This window comes from Barbus barbus (genome assembly GCF_936440315.1).
Source record: "Barbus barbus genome assembly, chromosome: 5".
In the NCBI taxonomy this organism is placed as follows: domain Eukaryota; kingdom Metazoa; phylum Chordata; class Actinopteri; order Cypriniformes; family Cyprinidae; genus Barbus; species Barbus barbus.
Window position 1 is genome coordinate 20,779,503 of NC_136733.1, and position 26,083 is coordinate 20,805,585.

General features: G+C 38.9%; 1 protein-coding gene across 1 annotated transcript in view; it reads left to right on the top strand.

The window, feature by feature from the left end:
* The window catches only part of LOC306870429 (uncharacterized protein KIAA0825-like), a gene marked incomplete at its 3' end in the record, with an annotated part of 140,295 nt that overhangs the window by 14,770 nt on the left and 99,442 nt on the right, over window positions 1-26,083 (top strand). The window contains 6 exon segments of the mRNA XM_079417696.1: window positions 3,813-4,160; window positions 4,164-4,491; window positions 19,614-19,784; window positions 21,820-21,905; window positions 22,306-22,465; window positions 22,468-22,502. Of these exon segments, the coding sequence (XP_079273822.1) occupies window positions 3,813-4,160; window positions 4,164-4,491; window positions 19,614-19,784; window positions 21,820-21,905; window positions 22,306-22,465; window positions 22,468-22,502 (1,128 nt within the window).

A 26,083-nucleotide genomic window follows, 5' to 3' on the forward strand; every position in this document is an offset into this window, starting at 1 on the left:
CGGAGGGAAAAGGCTTGAGCATGCAGTCTAAAATTAGGGAAAGACCTCCATGTAATCTACATCGTTGTAAGGTAGTCAGTTTAAAATGAGGACGTTTCCCGTCCCATATATACCGTGAAACACATTTATCTAGTTTGTTCCAGTAGCCAACCGGTGGAGCGAGAGGAATCATGGAAGAAAAGAAATTGATACGTGGAAGAACATTCATTTTAATCACTGATATACAAGCCTGAAAAGAAGTAGGAAGACGAGACCAATTATCCAAATCTGAGGATACTTTAGCTAGAATACCATTATAGTTTTTTCAGACGATTTCCTGCAGGGAAGGAAAAACATCTATCCCCAAGTATTTAAAGTTTTGAAACAATGGAATAGATATAGAAAGGGACATGGAATCAATTTTAGAATTGAGGGGAAGTAAACATGACTTTCTCCAATTAATTTTAAACCCTGAGAGAGATCCAAAATGGTCAAATTCAGCACATGAGGAGTAGAATGTGACAGCTTCTCCAAAAACAATAAGATATCATCAGCAAACAAAGAAATATGATGATGAGTATTCCGCAAATTTATGGGAGAAATCATTTCAGATTGTCGGATTGCTTGAGCTAAGGGTTCCAAGGATAGGGTAAATAACAGAGGAGACAGCGGGCAACACTGACGAGTACCTCGATGTATAAAGAATGGGTTAGAGCGAACAGCACCTGTGAGAACAGTGGCTGCTGGATTGGCATACAGAACTTTTATCATATTTATGAAACTCGATCCTAGACCCAGATGCTGTAGAACCGCCCATAAATAGTTCCATTCTAGCTGGTCAAAAGCTTTCGTATCTAGAGATAATACTGCACAAGGAGAGGACAAACTATTCTTTGAATTAATAATATGATATAACCTGCGTAAATTATCCGAAGTGGAGCGAGATTTAATGAATCCTGTTTGGTCATGATGAACTAGCCTATTCATAAATTTCTCAAGACGACGAGATAATACTGTAGCATATAATTTAACATCAGTCCCTATCAAAGAAAGTGGCCGGTAACTAGAACAGGAAGTAGGATCTCTATCTTTTTTTAACAAGAGAGAAATAACAGCTATATTAATAGATGGGTGAAATGAGCCTTGAGTAACTGAAAAATGTATCATATCTAACACGAGGGGGCCTAAATCCAACCAAAAAGTAGTATACAATTCGATTGGAATGCCATCTATGCCTGGGATTTCCCCTTGTTCATAGATCGAATTGCTGACTCCAGCTCCTGAAGAGTGATCGGTTCAGCCAGGTATTCCAAATCTGAGTTTGGAGATTTTGGACCTAACCGCCATGATTTTAATGAGTGTATTGTCTGAGAAACAATGCTGATTATCTCTAGTCAGATTCTGGAGCTGTGATTCCAGTTCAACTATCTTTTTTTGTCGGTTTTTCTGAAGGAAAGAGGCATATGAAATTGAGTTATTCCTTATAAATCCTTTAACTGCTTTCCAAAGTGTTCGAGGATCATCCACTGAACCTTGGTTAATTTCAATGCACTCAGCAAATTTATTCCTGAATTGACTGCAAAGGTTTTCATCCTTTAACAATTTACAAATCTAGTGGCACGAGATGACCGAGGGATCAAAGATAACCTGCGCAAATTTCCATCATGATCTGACAAAGACAAGGAACAGATATCGGCATCTCGAACAGCTGAAGATAAAGAAGTAGAAATTAAAATATAGTCAATTCGCGAATAGGATTTATGAGTAGCAGAAAAGAAAGTGAAAGACTTAGCAGAAGGGTTTAATAAACGCCAACTATCCACCAACGAGGATGAGGTTACACATTGCCGAAGTTTGTTAGAACACAAAGCTTGAGAGTGTGATTCCTTTGGTCCAGATCTATCTTAACATTAAGATAGATAACATTACAGAATTCGTATATCTGCACCCAATATAATTTCAAAATCTGAAAACTTCAAGAGATAGGTTGACAAAACAGAGAAAAAAGTAGGGTCAGGAAGGGGCATAAACTAAGAGAAATACAATATTCTTATTCTCCACTATTGTTTTTATATGTGTTATTCTACCATTTGTATCACAACCTTTATCTAAAATAATAATATTTAAAGTCCTCCGGACCAATATTAGGACACCCTTGGTTTTAGTATCGGAAGATGAGTGAGATACCACTTCATAAAACGTATTATTACACCTGCGTATATCCTCCTCTTTCAAATTGGATTCTTTAACTAACACTATATCAATCTTTCTTCTTCGCAAAAAATCCAGAAAACCTGTACATTTGTGAGGGCCATTTAGGCCATTAATATTACAACTCAGAATATTAAGGTCAGTCATAGGTATCAAACAGAATTACTGCATAAGACAAAATACAAGTTTGAAAATAAAACCAGTTGAGTCTACCATTAAACCACCCCCCAACCTCCCCGTTACCATTCAAAAAAACATAAACACATTCCCATGAACTAGGGCAGATCAAACCAAGAACAAACCTTGATCTGCCAGCACCCCTTAATATGGTCCGTGGCATCAACAAAAACCTGCACATTACTGTAGCACCAACATTTGTCCCCATAGTCACATATTGACTAGGTAGTATTTCTATTCAAAAAAAAAAAAGAAGAGAAGAGAGATAAAGAATACAACTAAAACAAATAAACTTTCATAATCAGTAAGCGATACTGTATGCACAATGAACTATGAATTAAGAAGTGAACAGTGAAAGACCATTTAGAGCATCTCTTCTCTGATTAGACAGCAAATGTCCAGCTGAAGCTCACTGAGAGTTGGTGGATGAAAGGGATCTGAGAAAAACTCTTGCTGCTTCTGGGGAGTGTAGCATTTTAGGTTCACCTTGATTGAGAATGACATTCAGCGTTGCAAGATAGAGAAGAAAATTCTGAATGCCAGCGTCTCTCATCTCTTTCCTAATTGGCACAAATGCACTTCTTCTCTTTGAGGTGACCAGAGAAAAATCTGGAAAGAAAGACAGCGTTGCTCCGTCGGAAGTTTTCACCGGGGCATGAAGTCTGGCGGCCCGCAGAATGAGCTCCCTGTCCGCAGCAATTTAAAAATTAAAACCCGTGGTTTAGCGTGATCTGAGGAGAGCCTTGTGTACACGCGATGCGCTCACTCCACTTCAATCTCTTTGCCCGCCAGAGACGGGAGCCACGTCGGTAGCGAGCTTTTCAAAAAGACCATAGGGTTGTCCTTTTCTGAACCTTTAGGCAATCCGACCAGATGCAGATTGCTGCGCCTATTGCGATCCTGCAAGTCCACAACCTGTTGCTCGAGCGCGGCTATTCGCCTATCGTGATCTGCAACAACTTTCTTTTGTTCTCTCATCTCCCCTGTAAGAAGATCCAGTTTAGAGCATAGCGACTGAACAACTGACATGTGAGAAGCGAACTCGTTCCGCATCGCCGTCAACTCGGTTCTTAGAATGTCCTCAAAGTGTGTAACAGTGTTCGCCATCTTGTCCATCATATCGCTCGCGGTCGGTGGCTTGGATTTCTTCTTAATCGGAGAAGCCGATGGAGACAACCCCTGCTGTTTACGACTGCATGCCATCAGGTAAAGCACCACCAATGAATAAAACTTCAAACAAAATGAAAAAGTCAGCAAAAAGAGGCCAAACGTACGGAGCTCTACTCGAGTGCGACTATGTTCATGAGCACGTCACGTGACTCGATCAAAAGCATACTTAATCCCAATGCAATCTGTCCAACAGACGTTATCATGACATAGAAATAGTATTGATTCCACATTCATTTCTTGATATTAATAATTCTGTCTGTCATATATTTTAACAGCAAATCTCGCTGAAGGCAGGGGAGGCTTGTGAAGAGGCTGTTCTGCAGTTACTACTGAACATCTCTTCTCATTGTGGTGTTGCTTTCCCTACTTCCTGCCCTGCATCTAGCGAAGAGCACTCCTCATCCCCTAACTTATCCATGCCATGTGATGACCTTGCTCTGGAAGTCCAGAAGGCATGGGACGATGTTCGTTTCTCATTGCGGAGCCACTTACTTGGCAAACTCCAGATGATGACTGAACCGAGCCAGACTGAGGGAGAACTGGGTGTTGGGACCAAGGTTCCTCAGAAGATCTTCTGCCTTCAGCAACTGTTATTCTTCTACCCTGAAACAAAGGTCTTCAGCTAGTACCAGCACCTTCAGATCAAGTCCGTCCTCAGTGTTCTCCGAAACTGCCAGAGCTGCATCCTAGGTGGGGAGAAGGGCTTCGACAGACTGACTCTGGGCTTTCAAACTGCCTCTCCAGCTCTTTGCTCAATGCTTCGAGAGGAAATACAGGTGCTTAATGGAGTTGCAGAACCACATGCCATCATTGCCTTCCTCAACCATGTCTACCTGAACACAGTGGCACTGGAACTAGGTGTGCTGATGGACAAGGAGATCGAGACCGCACTGAAAGACAACACCATGCACGGCATGAAAGGAGGCAAGATGTCCAGCAAGAAGTCTGCAGTAGGTCAGTGTCTTCATGCTCTTCTATTCATTTTGCACATAAAACTGGGAGTAATAAAAATTGGTTTATAAGTTAAATCTGCCAGTTCTAATCTGTTTGGCTGACCGCTACAGTACCGAAAAGTTGTTATTATTGACATTTGCACAGTTTAATGTCTCTTGTGCTTTGAAATGAAATAATAGAACAAATAAACACTTGAACAATCAACTTTGTGACTTAGAGTAGCACCCTTGGCAGAAATAACAGCTGAACACACTAAATTTTTTAATGAAAACTAAATTCTGTTTGTAAAGTTTTTCTCAACACTGATGCAGAAGTTTCCACAAATGTGTTGCACTTGTAGGTTTCTTTGCTTTCACCCTTCGGTCCAGTTCATCCCAAACCAACTCGATGGGGTTTAAGTCTGCAGACTGTGCTGACTCTTCCTTGATTTGAAGCCTTTACTTCTGAGGTAGTTCTAACATAGCCTGGAGGTATGTTGTGGGTCATTATCTAGCTGTAGGGTGAACCCCTGACCAACTCTGTGTGTGCCAGAGGGTATTGCATGGCTTCAACATGCTGTGGTAGTCTTTTTGGTGCAGGGTGCCAGGGTGCCACTCACTCTTAAACTGGAGATTTTAGTAGTCCACTGGCAGTAAACCTCTTTTTTATTCAGAAGATGGAGGTGTTCTACAACTTTTGACTGGAAGAGTATGTGATTTCCTGGAGTCTAGGTGTACAGATTTTTTTTTTCTGCCCCATTTTCTGTATAAAGTTTGCTTGGTTTGGGGCTTCAAATCTTTGAAATATATTTATATTTTTGTTTGAGATGCTTGCAAGCTAATGATAACTCAGCACATTGCACCAGTGTTTGCAAAAACTTTCCAAACAATTTTTGATTTCCATTTTTTTCATACAAATAATTAAGTAAACAGAACTGTTAAATTAATGAAAATGAAAAAAAAACAGTGTCTTGAGTTGACTGAATCATTGTACATAACACTCTCAACACTGTCAGAATAAAAGTCCTCTTCCGACACTTATTGGCCAAATGGAAAAAACTTATTGGCTGATATCAATTATTTTTAAGCGTTAGCATTCTTAGCATTGGCAGATGTGCTGGTGTTTAAGGTGCTAGTTTTCTTGGCACTGTCAAAATAAATTTGGTGGAACTTTCACTCTTCCGACACTTGTTGGACAAACAGAAAAAATATATCGTCCGATGCCAAAAACAAATTAAAAATAAAAATAAAATGTATTGGCAATGTGTTGGATGATCACTATACCTAAACTTCATGTGAAAAAGCAAACTGTGGTTATGTGCAGCTGTTTCAGGGGCCTTTTTTGTCTGGAATAAACTGCAAAGTAAATCAGACTTCATGCTGATAACCAAATGTCTAGCTACATGAAACTAGCACTATATGTGACCCTGGACCACAAAACCAGTCATAAGGTCACTTTTTAGAAATTGAGATTTATACATCATCTTTCCATAATTTTTCCAAATAAGCTTTCCATTGATGAATGGTTTGTTAGGATAAGAAAATATTTGACCGAGATGCATTTATTTTAAAATCTGGAATCTGAGGGTGCAAAAAAAAAATCTAAATATTGAGAAAATCGCCTTTAAATTTGTCCAAATTAAGTCCTTATAAGTCCGCATATTACTAATCAGAAATTAAGTTTTGATATATTTACGGTAGGAAATTTACAAAATATCTTCATGGAACATGATCTTTACTTAATATACTAATGATTTTTGGCATAAAAGAAAAATCAATAATTTTGACCCATACAATGTATCGTTGGCTATTGCTACAAATATACCCATGCTACTTATGGCTGGTTTTGTGGTCCAGGGTCATATATAAATATCCCTTTCCTCCAGGCATCTTGAGTTTAAATGCACCATTTGCCAAATGCTCTCATATTTTAAAGATTGTAACAATCACCGTTTTACGTGTTTTTTTTTTTTTTTCCTGTTCTACTGATATTATGCCAAGTATTGAGAGATCAGTAATAGACTCACTTATTGTGGCTCCTTGTAGAGATCTCAGCGTCCATTTTTATTATAGACTCATTAGGGCTTTTCTTCCATTTAATTCACGTTCCTGCCACAATCCACTAATTTTTACAAGCAGCAGACGCTTTCCATCATTTTCCTGCTGTAAAGACAGGATGAGGGAGCAGCAGGGCTGAATAATTGGCCCTATGTCATGGGGCCGCTTAATTCAGGTCTACAGACCTATATAGGACCCAACAATCCTTCAAATACATTACCCGGGGCACTGCAAGTGTGTATTGCTGGAAAGTGTCTGTAATGTGTTTCAGACACTTAAGGGTATATAAATAATGTACTTACAACATTGAACCAGAAGCCCATAGGCAAAATTTAATGATTGAAATAGTTGTTTTTCTATTAGTCAGTTATAGCAATGCACAGTCACATGCCTCTTTATGACTGTATTTCCAGCTAACAACCGTTTCAGGAAATCTAAACATGTGGTGAAATCAAACAATGAATGCTTTGACAGTTTTTGATGGCTGCAGGGTTTGTGTTTTAGCAACATAGCTGGATTTTTAAAGTAAATGACGAATAAATGGTACGCTTTCAATGGAAGGCATCAAAACAACCTGCCGTTTCTTTTCTTTGTCTTGTTAGGTGTTATTTATTGTGCTTTATTCATTCTCCATATTTTTGCGGAAAGCCCGTCTGGGAAAGTGGTGGTGGGGATGGGGGGAGGGGGGTGAATCTTGACGCGCTGTCCCACGGGAGCGACGCCGCTCCTGGCATCACACACTGTCAAAGCACTGAAGCATTTAACAGCTTTTCATGCGCAGATATGCCAGTTCCTTTAACCCCTCCATCTGAAAGGGATGAACAGACTTTGTTTCCCCCCTCCTTCACCAGATGTGGGAGTCTCAGCCCTTTGTACCCATCTTCTTCCATCCCTTGCTTTTCATCCCTCTCACTTTATATTGCCTTTTTTTCCCCCTCCACTTTTTCTTAGAGGTAATGGGGTGAGGCCTGGGCTCAGGAGACTGCCATACAGGTCAGCTGATCTGGAACAATGAGGAGTTTAAACCCTTACTATCACACCTCAGTGGATTTGTAGCAGACAGGATAAAGAACTGAAAAGGTGGAAGTGAGAGACATATTGCATGTGTGTGTGTGTGTGTGGGAGAGAGAGCAAAAGAGCTGGCTGATGTTTGTATGTTCTTGCACACACAGTGTATGTGCACATTACATGCTGAAACTCACAGACATTGGATATTTCACATATATGTCATTTTCAATTCAGCCTGAAGAGAAGTATATAGATTTCTGCAATGTGCAGCAAAAAAAGTCTCAAAGGAGACTCTTTTTTTATGTACAGTAAAGCTTACAGAAAATCAATATTATTTTACTCACTTTTTGGTAGGGCAACGTTTTCAGTTTGTATAACATACAGTAGGGTCCAAAACTCTGAGACTTCAATGAAAATCTGGCATTAATTTTAACCTGGAAGGTTAAACAGTACATTGCTTTTTTTTTTTTTTAGTAAAACAATAAACTTGACAACTTTATACAGTAAGCCTTAATTTCTAGGTCACTACTAAAATAAGTAAGTTTGTGACGTGAGCATGTGTACAGACAGTCAGATGTTTTTCCACTGATGCTCAAGAATCATCTCGAATCATGCTGGGGAACATGTTCTTTAGGTGGATGGAGTTCGTGCAGCTCAAGGCTGTTGATTTTAAAGCAAAAGGGGGGCAAACCAAATACTACTGAAAAATTCTGAAATGTAGATTTTTTTTCAGTATGCAATGAACATTTTAAGAACATTTTCACTAGTGTTATCAGACATTTACGCCACACTGTATGTATGTAACGTGTTGTCAGAAGAGATCCATCATGTTTTAATGTGCAGTAATGTGCAGGTGCATACACCTATGCAGTTATGTAGTCAGAAAACAACCAACCAAATAAAAACTTCCATTGCACACACAGTACCATTCAAAATAAATGTATTCATAAATAAATACTGTTCTTTTAAATGTTCTTTTCATCAAATAATCCTGAAATACTCATTTCCACAAAAATATTAACATTTATTTATTTATTTATTAAACATTGATTATAGGAATAAGTTTTTTCTTGAGCACCAAATCAGCATATTAGAATGGTTTCTGAAGGATCATGTGACACTGGATACTGGAGTAATGACTGCTTCAGCTCGCCTATCACAGATATAAATTACATTTTAAAATAAAGACCCTAAACGTTTGAACGGTATCCTAGTACTAGTTTTTAAAAACAACTCAAATAATTTTTTATGGTTGTTTATGATTGTCATGTATAATCTTAACTTTTATTTAACCTGAAATATCCTGTTAAAGGATAAGTCCTAATGTTTTGTTTATTCTGTGTAAATCAGTATCGTAATGTGATTTATTGAAGTTGTTTACCTGTGGGTTCATTGTGTATTTCTCAGTAATTGTTCAAATATGTTAAGCAGTTCTGTTATACCTGCCACTGATTTTGTTTTAGTAAATTTGACTAACCTGCACAACCTATGGCTACGGAACAACAATGATTGCATGTAATGCTGCCAAAAATTGACAGAAGTGGAGAGTCACAAACCAATTACTCCTCCCTATAACAAATTAATAAAGATATCAAAACCTGCCATTTTTTTACCCCAAGAAGGGCCGCCCACCCCCGACTGCATCCCAGCTGGACTGTGCCTCTGGCATTGAAGGAGCCGGTTTAGTGTGTGTCAGTGGGAGCAGCTTATAATGCCGCCTGTCTCAGTGAGCAGCGGGCTGCAACAGACAACCCACTGCACGCCACAGCAACCAGACTCCCTCAGGCCGTCAGGGCGCTCCACATGTGGTCTGTTCAGGCCCTGGGGCCCCACCAACCTCAACACCACCAAGAGCGCACGTCCTGTTATATGAGATGGACCGATCTTTGCATTTCCATCTAGCTACGTGCTTTTCCAGCTCGCTTTTTCTCTCTCGCAGTTCTTTCCCACATCATGCGAAATGTAAACCTGTACATATAAAAACATCTCTAATCCCTTGAGCATCCGCATCTATACGGATGTCTGTCTGTGACACTTGGCAAAGTCGCTGTTGTGCTGTCACAGTTGACGGAGAGCACCGTCTTAGACGTGGCTAGTGGATAAATGAGGCTTTTTTTCTGAAAGGCTAATGTTCTGGGTCAGGCCACACGTCACGTGGGTGGTGATGGCGCAGTGGATAAGACACATGCCTTTGGTGTGAGAGACCCGGGTTCGAATCCACTGTGAGACACCAATGTGTCCCTGAGCAAGACACTTAACCCCTAGTTGCTCCAGAGGCGTGCGACCTCTGACATATATAGCAATTGTAAGTCGCTTTGGATAAAAGCGTCAGCTAAATGAATAAATGTAAATGTCAAGAACAGGAACGCCACTGAATGCCCGTTGTGTCCTTTTTAAGATCGGCCTCTCTCTCTTTTCTCACGTTTCTGCCAGAGAGGCCAATCAACACCAACACGAGAGAGAGAGGAAATGAAATCAGTGGCTAAATTGTTGCATGATTGCCCATTCCCTAAAGATGCCGGGCATCATTTGGAGAAAAGCATTTAATAATTGCTTTTAGGGCCATGTCAGACACATGCAATTCCCTGCACTAATGGCCCAGCTAGGCAGAACACGGCCCCAAGGGTCAGAGCAGGACAAGCCAGCCAGCGAGAGCTGGAACTGCATGTCTCTGTTTGTGTGTGTGTGTGTGTGTGTGTGAGAGAGACGGAGGGAAGGAGAATGAAAGAAGAAATGAGGGAGCAGGCATGGAGGAGATGAAGTGGCAGCGAGTGCAACCCAAAGGGGAAATGCACTTCAGTGTGAGTTTAATACTCCAGGCCGGGGATTTGGCAACCTGCCACACAGCAATTGTTTACCTTTTTGCTCACTGGCTGCATCTGTTCTGTTTTGTAAACGGCACTAAACTATCTGCCCGTAAACACTGGAATCAATAACAACTGTTTGGGGATTTCCCAGCCTCCTCTACGATTCTTTCTTCTTCTTCTTCTTTTCTCTCCCTCGCTCTCTCTCTTGTATTCTTTGTGCCATTTTTCACTGCCTCCTTCTAGTCAAAGCAAGTGTGATGTGAATAGTTTACAAAAGGGTTTTTTTATGCTGAAGAACACATTTGCAGAAAAACGATATGGCTTTGCAAGTAATTTCATCAATCATTATTCCACGCGACCATGCTTGATGTGCTGTAACTTTCATGGAATGTCGCTATACTCTTAAAAATCAATGTTCTTTACTGGCATCTATTGTTCCATGAAGAACCGTAAACAACCATGGAACCTTTCTATTGCACAAAAGGTTCGATATATTGTAAAATGTTCTTAACACTAGGAAAAAAAGAGAACTTTTTGCAGAAAGCTTCTTAGAGGAACCCAAAATGCTTCAGCAAACTTCCAAGGAGGCCTCACAATGAATGAACATTTAAGACAAAACAACTAAAAATCAAGATATTTGTAATCAAGATATTTATACGTATGCATTTATTTGAAGAATGAGATTCTCACTGTCTTAATAAATCAGGTAGCCTAATTTAAATGTTATTTCTTCACATGAAAAAGTCATGCAAATTATAATGAATAGCCTATACATTTTTCTAGTTATTCCAAGCTCTAAAACATTTTATTGGATAGAAATATTTTTATATTTAAAAAAAAAAGAAAATAAATATTTTTAATATTTTTAAATCCTTAAGCCCTGTTCACACTACAAGTGAAACACAGCGATCCCATTCATTTCAATGGAGAGCTGGCGATTTCCGGTGATCGCAACTGTTGGCGACCGGATGGGGCATGTCCAGCGACGCGACAAAGTTCAGAATCCTTCAACTTTATGCAAATGAAGAGTGACTTTCAGGAGCGACAGCCAATAGGAAAGAAGACGGTAGAGCTCATGTGATTGGTCTCTTCTCAGCCGTAGATAAACATGGAAGAAAGTAGGTTCTGTTTCTCATTCATTTTTGTTTGCATGTATGGATTTAATTTAGATTTAGATTATATTTAGTCTTGTGCCTCCAAAATGTTTGTACTTAGCGGCAAGAAACCTGATTCACTGTCAAGGCAACCAGTAGTGGGAACACCCACTAGCGACCTCATCGCCAGCCCCTGGCGACATGCATCGGCAAAAGTCGCTGCTAGTGTGAACGGGGCTTTAATCTTCATCCAGTAACTCTCGATCAACTGAAAATCATGGGGCCTTCAAATATTGTTGTAGACCATGTGCGGCCTTGCAGTCAAAATGGTTGAGAACCACTGTCCTAGAGTGGCTTGGCCTTAGAAAAATAGATCATACAAAAATCATTTAGTCACTCTTGTCTTGTTAAAAACCTGTTTGACTTACTTTCTTCTGTGGTACATAAAATAATCTACTTTTTTAAAAATAGTTTCTTTTGTGTTCTGCAGAAGAAAGAAAGTCATATAGGTTTGGAACAATATGAGTGTAAAGAGTACGTCTCAAAAAATTGGAATATCGTGAAAAACTTCAAAAAGTGAAACTTTCATATATATTTTACATTCATAACATGTAAAGTAAGACATTTCAAAAGTTTTTTGTTTTAATTTTGATGATTGGAGCTTACAGCTCATGAAAGTCAAAATCCAGTATCTCAATATATTACAATATTTATATTTGAGTTTCATTAAGCGACCATCTCTACAGTATAAATTCCAGGTATCTCTTGTTCTTTTAAACCACAATAATGGGGAAGACTGCTGACTTGGCAATGGTCCAGAAGACAATCATTGACACCCTCCACAAAGAGGGTAAATCACAGAAGGTCATTACTGAAAGGAGTGGCTGTTCACAGAGCGCTGTATCAAAGCATATTAAATGCAAAGTTGACTGGAAGGAAGAAATTTGGTAGGAAAAGGTGCACAAGCAACAGGGATGACCGCAAGCTTGAGAATACTGTCAAGCAAAGCTGATTCAAACACTTGTGAGAGCTTCACAAGGAGTGGACTGAAGCTGGAGTCAGTGCATCAAGAGTCACCACGCTCAGACGTCTTCAGGAAAAGGGCTACCAAGCCACTTCTGAAACAGAAACAACATCAAAAGCATTTTACCTGGGCTAAGGAGAAAAAGAACTGGACTGTTGCTCAGTGGTCCAAAGTCCTCTTTTCAGATAAATTTAAATTTTGCATTTCATTTGGAAATCAATGTCTGGATGAAGACTGGAGAGGCGCAGAACCCAAGCTGCTTGAAGTCCAGTGTGAAGTTTCTACAGTCAGTAATGATTTGGGGTGCCGTGACGTCTGCTGGTGTTGGTCCATTGTGTTTTATCAAGTCCAGAGTCAATGCAGCCGTCTACCAGGAGATTTTGGAGCACTTTATGCTTCCATCTGCTGACAAGCTTTATGGAGATGCTGATTTGCTTTTCCAGCAGGACTTTAGCACCTGCCCACAGTGCCAAAACCACTTCCAAGTGCTTTGCTGACCATGATATCACTGTGCTTGATTGGCCAGCCAACATGCCTGACCTGAACCCCATATGGAATCTATGGTATATTTTCAAGAGAAAGATGAGAAGCCGTCAATGCAACAATAGACGGGCTGAAGGCTCAATAGTGCCTCAGCAGTGCCACAGGCTGATCGCTTCCATGCCACACCTCACTGATGCTGGAGTTTGTGCTAAAGGAGCCCTGACAAAGTATTGAGTGCATAAATGAACATACTTTAAAGAACTTGAACTTTTCTGCTTTGCAAATCCTTTTTTGATTGATCTGAGGAAATATTCAAATATTGAATATTATAGAGATACTGGATTTTTACTTTCATGAGCTGTAAGCTCTAATCATCAAAATTAAAACAAAAACTTTTGAAATGTCTTACTTAACATGTAATGAATCTAAAATATATATGAAAGTTTCACTTTTTGAAATAAGTAAAAAAAAAAAATGCAGTTTTTCACGATATTCTAATTTTCTTTAGATACCTGCATCTGTACCTTTAAAGGAACACTGCAGTTTAAATGTCTTTAAATCATGTCTCTGTTTGTCTGAGCATCCTGACCAGCCAGGTATAGCAAGACTGGCTTAACCATTGGCATGAGTTTGCAGGCAGGACTTGTGACACAAGGATAAATAAATTATTTTTTAATGAGAATTTCATTTTTATTAATGTTTAAAACGTTTAAAACCTAATCCAGAGCAAAATGGTGATTGCTCAAAGATAATGCTTTTCAAGGTTCTTTTGTCTTCTCCCCATACTGAAAAATGTACAGGGTTTATATTGTGTAACAGTTGCCCACAAAGCATTTAGATCTCTGTGTAAACTTCCCCAGGTCATTCTACTCAAAAGTATATCCAACACTCTTACATTCTTGAAAATAATGTGCCCAAGTAAAGCTTTTACTTTCCTCAGTTGCAAAATCTCTCTTGCATTATAATTGTATTCAGTTCTAATCTGTGAATTCCCTCCTGCTTTTAATAGATATTTCTTAAACACTTGAGCAATGTTCTGTTAAACACTTCTGCCTCCTCCGTCTGTTGTTCCATCTATCTACTGTGCACCCAGGCCTTCCCTCTTTTACTACATCTGCTATGAGTCCAATGCCCTTTTAACAACCCCAGCGAGGCCCTGACTCTCAGCTCTTTTCACAGTAAACGACACACATCACTGCTCTCAACACCTTCAACACCTCCACCCCATCAGCGTGTTGTAATAACCCCCATTATGGCTTCAGTGGCTGGGCCATCCTCCCGCACAGGACTTCTAATGGTTAGCTATGAGAGAGGCCCTAATAAGCCGTTAATGGCGGGGTAATAAATAGCCCGACAATGGCTGGGTGGGAGGAAAAGACAGAGTTAGTGGTTGGGGTGTAGGGGACGGGTGGGGTTCAAGGACACCTCTGAGAGGGATGGAGATGGATGGTGGATGTTAGTCAGGTGAAGTTTTGAAACATTTCGCAATATATGTAGAAGACAGTGCCATGAGTTGTCGAATTGTCCTGAAATAGAAAATGAACTTTTTTTTTGTCACAGTGATGTAAGGATTTGGCTAGAGGAAAGAAGTAATGTGTGCGTTCATATGGTCACAACAGAGTTGCTATAATTACAAGATGTTGACATTCAGAGCTCATCAGGCACATCTGTTGTTTCTCCTCAGTTTTATTTAGTCCGTTCTGTATTAAGGTATTGTTTGCAAAAAAAAAAGAAAATTCTGGCATTATTTACTCACCCTTGTTCCAAACCAATATGACTGTAGACAGTTGAAGATGTTTGGCAGAATGTTCAAGTTGTTCTTTTTCATTGAGGACAGGTGATTTACTATATAGTCTCAGCCTCAGACATCACGCCCTCGGAACGTTAGCTAAACGTCTGATGCATAAGGCACACTTAGCTGGAAACACTTCAGGAGTTTTGAAGTTGTCATCGGATTGGTTAGATTATACAGGATTTCTGGGAGACATTTGTGTTGCATTCTTTAAAGGGGTGGTTTACTTTTTTCTAGGCTTGATTGTATTTATGGGGTGCAGTCTAACATGTGTTAAAGCTTAATTAAAAAAATAAATTAAAAAAACCCAGTATTTTTCTCATTATTTACCTTTATTCCACACCACTCTGTCCCTTCTCCTCTAAACACGCTGATGATAATTTCCTGCTTTTATGAAGCCCCTCTCTCAGAAATACATGATGGGCTCAGATTGGTTAGCTGGTCCAGTGTGTTGTGATTGGCTAAACCGCCACTATTGCATGTCTGAACGTCCCGGCCCTCAGCTCAGCGGCATATGCTCCGGTTGTATTGTAAATAATGATATTGTCAATGTTGCTTATCAATTTGAGCCCGGTTGAGACGCAGAGAATATTAGTGAAGAGGATCGCGCAGAACCTGTGCAAGCACGGCTCTTAATGGCAAGTTTTTTGTTTGTTGTTGTCTCATACTTTTAGATATGCTGTTATTTGTATGCTGCTGCTTCTGTTAGCCCGCCTTGTTGGCAAAGGCCATTTAAACTAACTCCACCCACCAATGTTTGATTGGGATAGTTAACACTGCAAAAAAACTCTTGTTCAACATCTTTTTCAGTGGCGTAGATGATCGACCCGAGTTCAAACCCACCTTTTGCCAAACTTTTTTTCTCCCTTTTCAAATATCATATAGCATCAGAAAGGCATTTATTTTCAATAAAAATGAAGGAAATAATCAAAAAGCTGAAAATAAAGTATTGTGTAGAATTAGGATAGGTGTAGGGAGAGCTTTATTGTCCCAATAAGGTGGCATCCATTTAATAGCCTAATTTGAATTAAAACTATAATTTACACTCAATACGTAATTATTGCATACTGTTTTATAATGTACTACAATACTGGGGTGCAGATAATTGCCACTATTTGCAATAAGTAGTATAAAAAGCAGAAAATCTTTCTATTTGCACTTAGTGTAAATAGAATCTATAGCTATTTGCACTTAATGTAAATAGTATCTATCGCTAAGAAAATATGCTATTTGCACTATTTGCCGCTGCCTTTTAATATACAGTTTTATCCTGATTAAAGCTTTAATACAGTATGGCAACCGCATGCCCTTCCATGTAGAATGCTTCTCATAGCTGTGTGAAAATAAGTGTGTAAATTGAACATTTCATTGTTGGAGCTGAGCTAATGATCTGAATGAAAGAGAGAGAGAGAGAGAGATGCAGAGCAGAGCGTGTGCAGAGCAGGGCGACGTGAGGAACAGGATTGAGAACTGCTGCTTTAGAACATTGATTTTGAAGTTTGTGAATCCATTAGAATCGTTTGAAGACAGAATCGCAATTCATATGTGACCCTGGACCACAAAACCAGTCATAAGGGTCCATTTTTTTTAAAATTGAGATTTATACATAATCCGAAAGCTAAATAAATAAGCTTTCAATTGATGTATGGTTTGTTAGGATAGGACAATATTTGGCAGAGATACAACTATTTGAATATCTGGAATCTGAGGGCGCAAAAAAATCTAAATATTGAGAAAATCGCCTTTAAAGTTGTCCAAATGAAGTTCTTAGCAGTGCATATTACTATTCAAAAAATAAGTTTTGATATATTTACAGTAGGAAATGTACTAAATATCTTCATGGAACATGATCTTTACATAATGTCCTAATGATTTTTGGCATAAAAGAAAAATCAACACTTTTGACCCATACAGTGTATTTTTGGCTATTGCTACAAATATACCCCAGCGACTTAAGACTGGTTTTGTGGTCCAGGGTCACATATATGAATAGATTTTTACATGCACCCCTAGTTTTCTCTTCCTCTTCTCTAAAGCAGCACAGCATGGCCTCGCACCCTTTGCTGCATGTTCCCGGGGACGGGGTTTATCTGGGTTCGTGACGTAACGGACCCGGGAAGTAGCTCGTTGTATTCCCTATGAGCCATTTTTGTAGGCATTTAACTGCCAGAATTTTAAAAGACGATATCTCCATTTGCATTGAACTTTAAGCGGCGGGACTTTGCAGATATTGTTTATGCTCAAACAGCAACATTACACACTAGCTAACTTAAAAAAGTGAAATCGCAATCAACCACCCCTTTGATGTTCCACCTGGAAACAAAAATGCAGACCTCACTTATCCAGTTGACAGCTCTCTGCACTTCTGGCCTCTGGCTGGCATTGCAGGGCACTGGGCACCAGAACGTCAGGTGCAAGAACCGTTTCCTCCAACAAGCCATCTCCATCTATAACTGTTAGCATAACCATAGTCTTTTTAACCACGCAGTGTTCTCTAGGGCATTATGCAGTGAAGATGTTCATTATGTAAATATACATTTTCATTTACACTGTTGGAATACACTACATTCAATTTGCACACACCTGTACATAAGTGTTCTGTTTACTCTCTCTATATGTTTATTCATGTAATGTATATAAGCAAGCTCCTACAAATCCTAGGCCAGTGAAACGCTTATTATGGTAATTCCATCATGACGTGAATGCAGTTACACACTTCAATGAGATGTTTATTTTTAATCCTGGAGTAAATGGTTACAGATACTCCTAGAAGGACTCGCATACAGTACATTCCCAGTGCACATACAGTATGTTACTCGTGTGCTGCACGTGGCGCATAATGCACAGGTCTTATACATAATGCAGTATGTTTGGAGTGATTTCACTGACAGGCTGATGTGCTTGTATGAGCGGGAGTGGATCTCAGTGGAGCGGATCTCCATGCATTCATGTAGCCGTTTTCCCAGTTCTGCCTCACAAACTCCCTCTGGACCCCATTAATGAAGAGCCAAGATGCTGGTATGACACGCTCACCTGTAAAGAAATATGTGCACGCACCTACAAACATGTATACATCACAAATGCCTTAATTGATTCCAGGCGCTCTCTAACCCACCTCATGGGGTCAGTCTCTGCATCTCTTTAATCTGCTGGCTTGCAAAATTATAAAATGGCGCAAAAAAACTAAACAAATGTATGTATGATCACCGTTTGTGCCTGATAAAGTGGAGAGAAATGAAAGAATAAGATTGTCATATTGCCGGCTTGATGATAACAAAGTGACAATATGGTGTTAGAATCCAGAGGCGATATTGTTGCAATTATTGGGGCTCCTTTCTTTTTATTTCTCCCCTCCCTCCATCGCCTTCCCACTCAATCTTTCCTGGAGCTTTCATAGCTGGGGCTAATGCCTTCCTGATCCACTCCCCAATGCCTTTTCTGTCAGAGGAAGTCATTTAAGAGCACACACAAAAGTATTTGTCGAAGTGTCTGAAAATACCGCAGCCCTCTTCTCCGCGGCCCATTCTTCAGGCCTAATGCGGAACATCCCCTGGGTGATGGCTTTGGCAGCTGCAGAAATGGGAGAGCCACGCTGGAGATGAGGGTCATCGGCGGGTTACAGGAGAAAGTTTGTGCCCAGCAATGTTTGACTGTAGATTTGAGGGGAAACTTTACGGCCTCTGTGGGATTGGTGTAGATTGCGAGGCCACGGTTCACAGCTCCCTGGTGTCAAATGCACATTCACAAAGTCTTTCAGTTTTTATTATTTTATTTATTTGAGAAACGTGCCATCTTGGATTCCAGTGTTGTATATTTCTTGTTGGAAATGTCCTCAAAGTAACCTTCGATATCTTTTACAATATCAGTCAAAAATCTTCCAATCTTCATGAAACAATGTAATTTTATGTTAGAAATTTGGAAGCAATTAAAATACATCATGTAAAGTGTTGAAAACAGCTCTGATTAATATTTTTGTAACATTTTAAATGTTTTTACAGTCACTTTTGATCAATTAATATGTCCTTGCTTAAAAATAGTATCAATTTATTTGAAATAAAGACATAATGTTTTAACTTTTGTGTTTACAATTTAATGAAACTTTGCTTAGTAAAAGAATTCATTTCCTTCATAAATAAAAAAAAAATATTTTGAACAGTACTGTGTATATAACATTTAATTTAATTATGCTAAATTATGTACCAGTGACAGATCCTTTTGAAAGACTCTTAAATGTAAGAAATAAACCAATAGATAATTTCTTGAAGGCTGGACTCGTGTTGATGCGCTTACATTTCAACTTTCTAAATCCATAACCCAAAGAAACTGTCTGTGTGTAAAGTTCTGCAAATCTTTAAAACAGATTTGCATTTGACTTGTACAAACCAAATATGTGCACAATTACTGTTTTATGCTGGTTAAGCTGGTGGACTAGCATGACCATCCAAAATGTAGCTGTATAATCTTTCCGACAAGTGTAGTCATTCTTTAGCTGTTGGACCAAAGAAGTCTTGATGGGTAAACTAGTTCACATGTATTTACATTTAATCATTTACCAAGTGCTTTTATTCAAAGTAACTTTCAAATGAGGACCATCGCAAACAATCATACAAGAACCAACAATATGTGCAGTACCCGATGCCAAGAGTAAGCTAGAGAAATATTTGTAGCTAATTTATAGTTTTTGTTTATAGCTGTGGTTTATTTAAGTGCTCGCAGAAGAGTTGTCTTCAACTATTTCTTGAAGTTTGTGATGGTCTCAGCCGAACGGGTGGTTGAAAGCTCCACCACAGAACCGCAACCAAAAATATGATGTTATTTCCAGCAAAGATGTCTGTCAACATTTTTCCATGACTGACTCTTTGTTGTGTCTGTCTACAGCTCCTCAGGATACTCCCCAGAGAGGGCGAAGCTTCAGCCTTACCTCCCACCAGCTCAGGTGCCTGACCCAGCTGACCAACACTTTACTGGAGCTGGAACAAACTGTAGAGGACCTGGCAACCCATCTGGGTTTCCTTAACTGCATTGGAGAATCAGTATGCAGAGGCAAAGGTAAAAATTTCACTCACTCATATGCATGCTAGAGTCAAATCTGTCAGATATAGGTCAGTGAGACAAGACATAAAAGTCCAATTTTAAGGGAAAATCCTGTCATCAATTGAATCACCCTCATGTCTTTCCAAACTTGAATGACTTGCTTTCGAAACATGAAATGTAGTCCATTGTTGATTTGAATACTACTGTTTAAATGTTTGGTATTAGTAAACTTGTATTTATTTATCTATTTTTTATTGTTTTACAGCAAATAAGAGTAAAGGCATGCTTAATGTTACAACAGATTTATATACAAAATAATTGCAATTCTATCAAACTTGCTAATTATCTAAGATTGAAGTGTTCCATGTTAAGCAGCAGAACTGTTTTCAGCATTGATAATAAGAAATGTGCTTTCAGCACCATATCAGCTTATTAGAATGATTTCTGAAGGATCATGTGAGACTGAAGACTGGAGTAATGCTGAAAATTCAGCTTTGCCATCATAGGAATAAATGTATTAAAATAGAAAATGTTTAATATTTTCTTATTATACGTAAACATCGGTGAGCACAGGACATTTATTTTAAAAACATTAAGAAAACGTACCAACCCCAAACTTTTTTGCGTGTGTGCCACAAAAGAAAATAAATCATTTAGGTTTGGAATGACGTGAGGTTGTGTAAATGATGACAGAATTTATTTTTAGTGATCTATCCCTTTAAAAAAACTATAGCTCCTAATCTCATAATCAACAAAACAACCATAGTAAGCAAATGTCCCCCTAAAGCAACTGTGAAAACATACAGATCCAGATAAGTGGTTTATGTTGCTCTCAGATTGAATGCGATATATGCCAGTCAACAAGATATATGGTTGTTGTTGTTTTTTCCGATGAATATCAGCATAGTGTAAATAAATGGCAGCCGATCAAGATTTGTGACAACAGTCTGCTTCAAATCTGACATGTGAAATGATTTGTCACCGTGGGAGCAGAAAACCTCGAGCTATATTGTGCTAGACGGAGCCTTTAAATACGACAAGCCTCCAATTCCTGTGTATAATAGCGACATCTCTACAGGCAGCTTATGAGACCAGACTGGTGGCCTGTAGCGCTACCTTGTATACATATGCTTTTTTTAATGAGAGTTTTCTCACCTTTCTTTACAGCTCTTTTACCGTTCTGTGTGTGTGTGTGTGTGTTTATTTTTTGCATATAAAAACATGCTTCTACACACACAAATTGAGGAGGCAGGAAATTTCTTTTAATTTTTTTTTCCTGCTATGAAAGTGACTGGTGCGTATAGTAATTTCTGTAAAGGTTACATTAAAAAACAGGACAAGCAGAAAAGGGCTGGATTTACTGAGAAGTAAACAGCCTTTAAAGGGCAGTTATCCAAATCATTAATTCAGCCAATCAAACGACTTAATTACCAGAAATTCATCAGATGGGCTTAAAGGTCAAAAAGTGACATGCCGGCTGCTTCTCTCCTCCTTCGCCTGGTTCGACTCTCTCTCTTCTTCAACTAAATTGCCTCGCCCGGGGTCTCACTTCCGAAGCGTCTGATTAGAAAAATGCGGCCTTGATGCATGCACTTTTAATTTGCCCACAACAAGCATGCGCGGACACACACACACTTATCCTCCCTATAACCCTTCCACGGATTAGCCCAGATATGGTCATAGCTATCAGGGGTTCAAATCAAGTCCAAAGCTTCTGAATTTAACAAAGCTTACTGTTGCAATTACCGCTTTTTAGTTTTTTCCCCGTTTTATTGGGCGAATCACGTTGTTGTTTGTAGGTCGTCACAGCGCAGAGGAGTTTAATATGTTGGCCTAGCCTGACCCTGGCACCCCACATATTGACTTATTTTCCAAAGGCACCATGTAGAGTGTGAATGCATATGCTAATATGCTAACATATGAGATATTCCTGCGTGAAATGTTTTTAATGAGCTGGAAATTAGAGGATTTGGAGCACATTTCCTTTGGTAAAGCTGTAGTGACAGTTTACAGTAGATGCATTGTGTGTGTATTTGCTTTTTCCATGCAGGGGTCCTGAAGAAGGTCAGGGATGATATGGAGGTGACGGCAGCCGAAGATAAAGCCACTACTGATCTTGTGCTGCAAAGCACCGAGGTGATACACATCGCTTATTTAATCACGAATTATGAAAGTATTGTAAAATACATTTTTCATTTTCATTTAAAAGAACCCTTACATTAAATAAATGCAGATAGTTATTAAATGTGTTGTTATTGCTGTCTTTATTGCTGTAAAGAATTTCAACAAACCTCTAACCCTAAATATTGTTGAAAAAAAAAAAAAAGGAAAAGCCTCCCATTACACCCTGGCAACACTATATCATTGGTGAATTTTGCATGAGCAAGAAGTGCTTAGATTTTCTGCTTGTAATTATACATTATAACCTTATAACACTGTAATATCATCTTTAAATGTGTGTTTTATTTTTAAAACGATTTACCATTAACATATATTCTCATATGATCAACAACAATACTTATGCTTGTGTGTTCAGGTGGTGTGCCTTGAGTTTGGTTGGAGGGTTGCATTCACAGACCTTGTTCCTCAGATGGCTCACTGTGTGAAGGTGGTGTTGGATGACGTTTGCAATAAGAATCTGCAGCAGGAGGAAGCCACACATGCATCGGGCTCCGCCAACATCCTCATCACCCCTGTTACCCAGAAAGAGACTCTCCCAGGATGGTGGCCAAGGTAACATCAGCGGTTTATATATTAAATGAACAGTCATATTTTATTATATTTACAAATTTAGTCTTTGCTGATTAGAAGTATCAGTTTCTTTCAAAAAGCGCATTACAGCCCCCCCCCCCCCCCCCCCCCCCCAAAAAAGAAAAAAACAATTTAGTGTAGCAATGAAAATGCAATTAAAATTATATCTAATAGTCATCTATGCTTATTAGAGTGTGTTTATAATTATTTTAAGCTTAGAAACATGCTATTTTCACACTTGGAATAAATTGTGTGTCATGTTTCTTGTTCTCTGTCTGAGCACTGCAAACCTTTAAGTAAGTATCTCATGAATTAGGATGCATCTTCTCAGGAATGCAGGCAATTCATGGCAGCTCACTAGGTTTTGGAACAGACTTATAGAGGAAGGTATTTGTGATGCATTTGCAAATATTTCCTTCTCTTTTGAAATACTCCACTGGTTCACAGTGACATGACATGAGCCTCTCTGGTACTGTGGGTTTGCTCTACGGCCCATTGTTTTGCCTCATTTTATCCCTCATCATGGAGGTCCCCGTCTGAGACCAGCTCCACTCGCTGCAGCTCAGGCAGATTGATGAGCCATCACAACCCCAAAGGACAGCCTCTGAGCTGGGATAGAATGCAGGTGTTTCGGCCACTGCATGCCTCCTGCGCCAGCTCTTTTTTTCTTGTTAAAAACATATCTATAATTGACAAAAGTTTTTTAGGTTGTATTTCTAAATGAAACTCAAGCAAAGTTTACAGTGTACACACGGTTTCATTTTCATTTTATATTGTACACTACCATTGGAAGTCATGGGAGGAAAGGGGCCATGAACTACCTTTTTTTAAACTTAATTTGTACTGTTCTCTGGGGGGTCCACTTATAATGTTATCAAGATTTTTACATAAACATCATAGGCTATTATCTGTCCTGTTTTGACCCCCCTCATTGGAACGCTTTGAATAGGCTTGGCAGATTGTAGACTCAGAACTAAACACCCACTGCTATTATTGGCTAATAGTTGTGTATGTTTGACAGCCTACATTCTTGGATGCTGCTGTGATTTAGGTAAAAGCACATAAATATTAATATCAAACAATTTGTTTAACAGAAAAAGCAATAGTGATCACGTAATAAAAACAGTTACACTTGTTTTACACTTGCGTGTTGCAACATTACTGTCGGATCCAATATAGTTCTTTTAGATTCAATCTTGCTGTTGAATTGTGCCTTGTTTGTAAACAAATACGCTGTAAAATAAAGTGAACAAAGGACTAAGTTCTTACTGACTTAAGACTTGTGTTTGCCTCTCTCGTTATTTACACTACTTGCACTAATCGGTGAGTGGGGCTAAACAGGCAGCGATGTAGAAGCCGGCGTTGATAATCTTCTGTGGAGGCGGTGTTCAGCCACACTATTACGTCATAAAGTGGCACATTTTGTCTTCTGGCAGACTGGCATCAATATGAGCTGTTTTTAGACTAACAAGAAAGTTTTGAGTTCTGAAACTTACAGAATGTTTTTAATAGCACAATGACCAGTTATATATCAAAAGATCAAGGGAATTTTTATTTCTCAGTTCATGACCCCTTTAATTAGTGTTATTTAGCAAGGATGCATTAATTTGATCAAAGATTACAGTAAATTACTAAGACTAAAACTTATTTCAAAAGAGTTCTACTTCAAATAAATGCTGTTCTTCTGAACCTTCTATTCATCAAAGAATCCTGGAACAAAATTTATTTAGCAACAACTCTTTTCAACATCGATGATATTGATAATAATAAGAAATGTTTCTTGAGCATTAAATCAGCATATTAGAATGATTTCTGAAGGATCGTGTGATACTGAAGTAACTGGAGTAATTTAGCATTGTCACAGGAATAAATTAATCTTTGAAACCACAATTATTTTTAAATTGATCAAAGGAGACCTCAAACACCTTAAAAATTCTTAACAACTCCAAAATTTTAAACAGTGGTGTAGTTATACAGTAAATGTTTTTTGAGGATTTTCCTATTGCTACTTTTTCAGACATTGTTTAGTATTGACCTCTGCCTGCAAACCTGTTTTAAACCTTTGCCCACAACAAAAAATACACTTTTGAGCAACATGGACCTTGTTCATGAAATTTAGAACGTCGGCGTTCATATCTGATTTCCATAGCATTTCATTGATGCTGTTACATGCTGCTGACACCCCAGGAACCACATCACTAACAAGTGTCAAAATTTGTTCACACTCAAGACCTGTACAACACATTTACGTGTAGGTCAGTGCTTCAGAATGAGCAGCCCTCATCTCAAAGGTTAGCATGTGCATTTATTTGCATTCTCTGCTGCTCTGAGTGTCTCAAAACCCCTTCTTTTTGACACATGTCACCACGGCCCATAAGTAGGCAGCGTTATGCTAGCCCAGGCCTGACTTAGCCAGAACGTAGTCAGTCCAGATGCATTACAGAGATCAATATTTCAGCCATTCATATTCATACATTCATGCTTTGTTTCGAACTCTCCGAGTCGCTAGACCTCCCGTCTGCATAATATTTCAGCGAACCATTTATCAACCTGAAACTGCCATCCAGCTATTGACCACCTCGTGTTGATGATCGTCCTTAACCCTGTGCGAGGAGAAGGATTTAGCACTGTTCAAAGGTGCAAGAAGGCTGCTGCAGAGTTGAGCTCTTAAATGTTTTAAAGCTTTGCTGAGAAATAACCTTGCGGTGGCTATCCTATTGGAATCCATATCTTTGATCTGCTCTAGTTAAGGGTTCTCCGAACCGGAGCAGCAGGCTTTAGAAAGCCATAAATCTCACCGACACCTCTCGGGTCCTCATCACCTTGGATTGGGGCGAATCTTTGCATTCTCACCCACATCTCTCTCACACTTCCCGCTAAGCTTATAACAACAACACTCAGCCTGTTATCGACTCGCTGTCCAGTCGGCCGTTTGTTTCAAGACCTGTTCAGCCTGTAGGGGCTTCCGGTTTGGCGAGGTCTCTCAGGATGCTTTTGGGATGTCAAAAGCAGCACTGGTAAAAAATGTTACCAGTTATCGTATTAGTATCAATACAGAGTGCCAAATCTTTATGGAATATTAATGCAAACATTGTTTGTATGGAATGCCAAAGCTGCCGTAATTAGAAATAAAGAAATGTAAAAAAGCAAATATAAATAAATAAATGTACAAAGAAAAGTAAAAAAGCAAAAATAAATAATTATTTATTTCCTTATTTATGTATTTATTTATTTTTTCCACATTTATTTATTTTTTATTTTATATATTTATTTATTTCCACTTTTATTTATTTTCACATTTATGCATTTATTTACATATGTATTTCTTCATTTATATATTTCCACATTTAATTATTTCTACATTTATTTATTTCTATATTTATTTATTTTCCGTAGGGTAATGAGTAGGGCGTGTTTTACCGCAGGAATAGCAATCGAGTCCGAGTAGTCGAGGGGTAAGCTTTGAGGCCACAGTGACACCCTGTGGTGCCCAAACGAAGTACAAGATGTGTAGCCTACGTGACGCGCCTGTTGATAGTGTGGGATGAATGATTTAGATGGGC